The following is a 5,546-nucleotide window of genomic DNA, read 5'->3' on the forward strand; positions in this document are numbered from 1 at the left end:
TAGGTGACCCTCGCCAGATCCAGCGAGGGGGGCCCTCGCCCAGGCCGCGAGCAGCGAGGGCCACCCTTGCCGCCCTTTTCCAACCCTCGCTCGAGCTGGTGAGGGCGACCCTCGAGGCTCGCAGCCTGGGCGAGGGCGGCGGCGAGGGTCCAGCCCTCGCCCAAGCTGCAAGCATTGAGGGTAGCCCTCGCCAGCTTGAGTGAGGGTTGGAAAAGGCCGGCGTGGGCTGCCCTTGTCGCTCGTGGCCTGGGTGGGGGCAGCAACGCCCTCGCCGGCCATAAGCCAAGGAAGGAGAGAAGGAAAAAAAAAAAGAAAGAAATATTAAAAAAATTCAAAATATTATTGATAAAAAGAAATTTTGTACCGTTACCAAATGCATTTCTAGTCTTTTTCTATTTTAGAAATAAAAATTTTAGGCCGTTACTAAACGTTTTTAAATGTTCATAAATTATTTTCGAAAACAAAATAAAAATAATCATTTCTAAATAAAAATTATTTTTAAAAATGAAATGGTTATCAAACTTACCCTTAATCAATCAAAACACAAGTACAAAAGGCACGTGGAGAAAGCGAAACGAAGGACCTTTTCGCACGGCACGGATTCACAGAACAAAGAACGGTCGCGTCGACTAAATGCAGAGCAACTTTTGCTATCTTACGCAAAGAAGAATGGCTTTTATGACTCTGGTTTTATCGGGGGCCCTTTGATGGAAATTTGCCAATTCGAGAGAGTTTGTTAGCAATTTAGGGCAAAATTCAGGATGGACGGACGTGATGGGGCCAGGGACGAGACAGCAACATCGAATCATCAGTATCATCATGGAGTGCTCGATTGGTTCGTCAGTTGACCCCCAACAGGACTTTCACCCTTTTTCTCGGGAAAAAACTATCGCCTTCTTTGTCAGGAAAGTTCACGTGCAAAACCTATGATTGAAAGCTAGCAATACAGAAACGGAACAAGTTCAATGAACAAGTACATTAAATCTTTTCTTTATTTCCATTAAACCAAATTTATATCGGGGGTGGGGGAGGCGAAGGAGAGGACATGCTAAATTTAATCCGACTAGCACCAGCCGTTATTATTACGAGGATATCCAGGTTGAGGCATAATTACTCCGTATTACCCGTGATACCAAGATTTCAGATTGGCGAGCATGTTGTTGTTGCTTCATTAGCGGTCGGGAAATCTCTTCACACGATATATGTGACTATTGTAAAGTGTACATCTTATTTCGCTCAAATACATAGTGATGATGTGCCTTATATACGTGAGTTCTTGTCCATCTAATCAATATATAAGCGACGCGGCAAGCAAGGGTGTCAAATTTACCCAACTCGATCCGAACTAAATGAAAATTGTCAGGTCGAGTTCACTTCCGGTTCGAGAAATAGGTAAAAAAACCAGTACATGTATAGTTTCGATTCGGGTACCGAAACCCAAATCGAATCGAAACTCTTTAGATCATATATTATCTTTCTCCCAGAGAGTGCCCTCCTTCTAGTCTCCTTCACCGTTGTCTTTTGCACCTTTGACTAGAACCAAACCGTGTTTTTTAGTTCGGGTACTATACGGTTTGAGTCGCAAACACACATGTACCGAACATGTTCGGAACTTCGGGTCGGTTCGGGTATCATGGAAACGCAAGCCAATCCGAATCATTAACACTCCTAACGGCAATAACCTTTCCAAGAATATAGTTTATAACGTGAATCGAACTCACGATCTCGTAGAAAATAAAAGATGATTGGTAATCATCTTGATGGCCTCGTCCATAAATGGTGATGATCTCGCACTCTCTATGAAATGTCTAAATGGAGGCGTAATTAGTTCACAATACCTGTAAGGTTGCCGAGCATGCCACTATTGCCTCCCCAAGATGTTAGCAATCGGGAAACTACTTCACAAGAGATATGTGACTATTGAAAGTGTAAATTTTATTTCGCTTAAATACATGGTTATGATGTGCCTAATATACATGAGTTCTTGTCCATATGATGGTTTAAACTTTTGACTCCATTAATATATAGGCAACGCGGCAAGTAGACGTGTCAAAAGTATCCGAACCGAAATTATCGGGTCGGGTTCCTTCCGATTCGAGTAATAAGTTAAAAAAAATTGCCACATGAACAATTTCAATTCGATTTGATTTAGGGCACCTTAACCCAAACTGAATCGAAACACTTTAAACCATACATTTTCTTCCTCTCAGAAAAGAAAAAGCCCTCCAAGAAAGTCTCATTCATCATTGTCTTTTGCACTTTGACCCAAACCAAACCCTTTTTTTTTAGTTCGGATCACAAAAACGCATGTCTCGAAAATGTTGGGGTCGGTTTGGGTATCATGGAAACCCAAATTCATCCGAACCATTGACACCCCTAACTAATCATATCGATTGTCTGGTCTATAAATGGTTAACTTGCGCATAATTAATTTTTTTTTGGCCATGGAGACTTTAATCTTCTCCATCAACATCATTATTTCGATTCTTTCACCTTCCATCTTGGAAACAACTTCGAAAAAGAACAAGCAGGGGTCGCAAATCACAATCGGATTCATCACTCATCATCGCCTAACAAAGCTCTAAATTTCATTGACTGCATAAAAGTGCGCGTAATCCAATGACCCACCATGTAGATCGACAGTGATGTTGGGCATCTATGATTCTTTCTTTTAAGGAAAAACTCGAATTTCCTCTTCACTCTGTCCTTTCAGTTGTACTGGTTTGTTATAAAAAAAGAAGAGATACAAGAAAAATTTGCAGCAAAAGTCCTAAATGTTTAGTCTAATGTGCAATTAAGTCATGCACGTTTGAATTTGTGCAATTGGATTCTAAATATTTTTTTCTTATTGGGTGCAATATAATCGTTCCGGGTGAGCTAATGTGCTTAAGCGGCACGCTGAAATCTACCTTGGCGGTTTTGAGTTTATTTTCACATATGCGGTGCTAAAGTGGCATTATGTCAGAAAAGGTCAAAAAATAAAATTTCAGGAGTGAGGATGTCCCCAGTGTCGCTGACGAGGGTTGACGACCTTCATCAACCATAGGTGACGGCTCGCGAACCCTTGGCCAGTTCTGGCTATGGCTCGCATGGCCTGGCCAAGGCCCCGACAACATGGGGTAACGCAAAAGCCTTACCCAACTTATGGTGCTCTCTCTCTATTTATTTGATTTTTCTTTTTTAAAAAATGGTCTTTTTATTATTTGCAATTTTTTCGTTATTTAAGATTGACTTTCTTCTAGCACGGTGCCACACCAGTGCCACGTCAAGACCATACATGTTTGAAAATTAAAAGAGCAACTTTCCGATTGCAAAGTGCCATGTCAGAAAGTTCATTTGAGCGATTACCGAAAAGATTTTAGGATTTGATTGCACAAATTTAAAGGATCATGACTTGATTGCACGTTGCGCCAAAAATTGAACTTCGGTCCAATTTTCCAAAGAAACAAATTATCTTGCTGCAATGCAATGACAGCATTTACAACCGTTACCATCTTCCAAAGCTCAGCGGACAAAGACATGGACACAGGCCCTCAGATTTAATATATCATATTGGTGAAAATTCTGACCAATTGGGCTTTTTATAATCGGACCAAGAATTAAAATCAGAGTTCAATCAGTTGATTGGTTGAATAGTGCATGGTCATTGTTTGCAGAAATTATCCCTTTCTTAAATATTAATGCATGGTCACTCTGAAGATCCCATCACAAGTCACTATGCCCAGTTCAGTGAGCTAATGAAGAAATGATTCATTAATCCGAGAATTGTACACATGATGATGTAGAAACTCATCATTTTGAAGAAGAAAATACAGCCCGCTTTCACATTTTCTCCTTGAGCGTTAATCCGTCGTCAAGCTCTAGAAACTTATTCACCCACTCAAACCCGTAAGACCCTTCGGTCGTGAAGTCGAAGAACTCGTCCGTGTCAAAGTCGACGTCCGAGAAATTTCCGACCGCTCTGTCAGCTCCCTCCTCATCCACTTGAACAACTTCTTGAGACGTGGGCGGAGAAGTTTCTCGAGGAGCGGGGATGGCTTTATTCTGCGGTTTCTCTTCCTGGTTTATTTTTTTGCTCAAATGAGAATTCCAGTAGTTCTTAATCTCGTTGTCGGTTCTACCTGGAAGCCTCCCGGCAATCAAAGACCACCTACACAAACAATGCCACAGTGTCGTGATTAGTCGATTGCTTTAGAGAAATAGACAATAAGCGTGGTACGAAGAGAGAGAGAGAGAGAGAGAGAGGAAAAAAACATCACATCGTCCAAATTTAGACCAACCTGTTTCCCAGAAGCTTATGAAGCCTAAGAATCAAGTCCTCTTCTTCATCTGATATATTGCCTCTCTTGATGTTGGGCCTCAGATAATTCAACCATCTCAATCTGCAACTCTTCCCACACCTGTTCAAGCCTGCAAGAAGAGCAAGAGAGAAATAGGTCATCAACTGTATCAAATTCAACACAGCACCCGTGAAAGAATCACAATGCAGTTGCTGAACAGATGGGCACTATTAACTTTTCATGGTGATGTTGTGAATTAACTAACTGCTGATGACAACTAACCTGACTTGGCTGCAATAGTCTTCCACCTCTTGGCCCCATGGACTTCAATGTACTCAGAAAGCCTCCTGTCTTCCTCAGCTGTCCATGCCCCTTTGTTCATCACCTTTTTAGCATAACCCTCACTTTTTGGTGCCATAATTTAGAGAGAGAGAGAGAGAGAAAGAGAGAGAGTGGTCTGGTAATTTGGGGAAAAGTGGGTGCTTGAGAAATGTTTACTAGTTATTGGGAAACTCAAGACACACGCACGCACCGAGAGAGAGAGAGAGAGAGATTGAAGACAGTTGAGGTTGTGGGAGTGAGTGTTGGGATGGTGGTGAAAAGAGTCTGTAAGAGAGTATAAAAAGCATGGAGAGTTAGGTGTTTGCTTGAGAGAGAGAGGGGGAGAGGGAGGGAGGGAGGGAGAGAGAGAGACCTTGAAGTTTGAAGGGTCAGTGGGTGAATCTATCTACCCTTCCAAAGGGAAACAAATGCAACAAGACAAAAATAGAGAGACAAGGCCAAAAGAATATCTCTCCAACTACCAGTTCCATACAGTTGCGATGTGTGAAGAATGGGAAGTAGAGAAGAACAATCGTTCCTGGGGATGCGTTTGAAGTCAATGGACACAGTTCCGCTCACACGCAGCACTCTGATTAAGATGCGCATTGAATAAGATAAGCTATCACAATAGCTAACTCCCAATACAATTCAATACCCACTACAAAAGGCTGCAGCTTATTTTCCTCAGCCATTTCATACTGTCCAGGAGGTCAACATCGTGGTCCTTGATTCGCTGTTTTCTTCTCTTGGTTCCTATTTCGGGGTAGTTATTTCCTTCCAAGAATTCTCCGTAGTGAGTTTCGCGGTATGTATAGTAATGCAAATGATAATTCCTAACGTTGCGTCAGAAATCCATGTTAAGAACGAGATGAAGGGTTGATTTGCTTGTAGAAGGTAATGGTTGTAATTTTTCCTTTATGCCTTTTGATATGACCAAGTATAGCA

General features: G+C 41.8%; 1 protein-coding gene across 1 annotated transcript; it reads right to left on the reverse strand.

The window, feature by feature from the left end:
- Positions 1–3,730: 3,730 nt before the first annotated feature.
- LOC115686517 (transcription factor MYB114-like) lies at positions 3,731–4,863 on the reverse strand. The gene is made up of 3 exons (XM_030611848.2): positions 4,563–4,863; positions 4,281–4,410; positions 3,731–4,150 (listed from the first exon to the last, which is right to left on the reverse strand). Exons 1-3 carry the CDS (start codon positions 4,696–4,698, stop codon positions 3,823–3,825), a joined length of 594 nt encoding a protein of 197 aa, XP_030467708.1. The 5' UTR covers positions 4,699–4,863; the 3' UTR covers positions 3,731–3,822.
- Positions 4,864–5,546: the final 683 nt, after the last annotated feature.

This window comes from Syzygium oleosum, unplaced genomic scaffold (assembly GCF_021117445.2).
Source record: "Syzygium oleosum isolate NSW1041296 unplaced genomic scaffold, Sole_v2.1 Sole_v2.32, whole genome shotgun sequence".
Lineage (NCBI taxonomy): Eukaryota > Viridiplantae > Streptophyta > Magnoliopsida > Myrtales > Myrtaceae > Syzygium > Syzygium oleosum.

Coding starts and splice junctions, on each gene's coding strand:
- LOC115686517 (XM_030611848.2), bottom strand. CDS start 4,698: ATGGCACCAAAAAGTGAGGGTTATGCTAAAAAGGTGATGAACAAAGGG. Junction 4,411..4,562: donor GACTATTGCAGCCAAGTCAG/GTTAGTTGTCAT, acceptor CTCTTCTTGCAG/GCTTGAACAGGTGTGGGAAG. Junction 4,151..4,280: donor CATAAGCTTCTGGGAAACAG/GTTGGTCTAAAT, acceptor TTGTTTGTGTAG/GTGGTCTTTGATTGCCGGGA.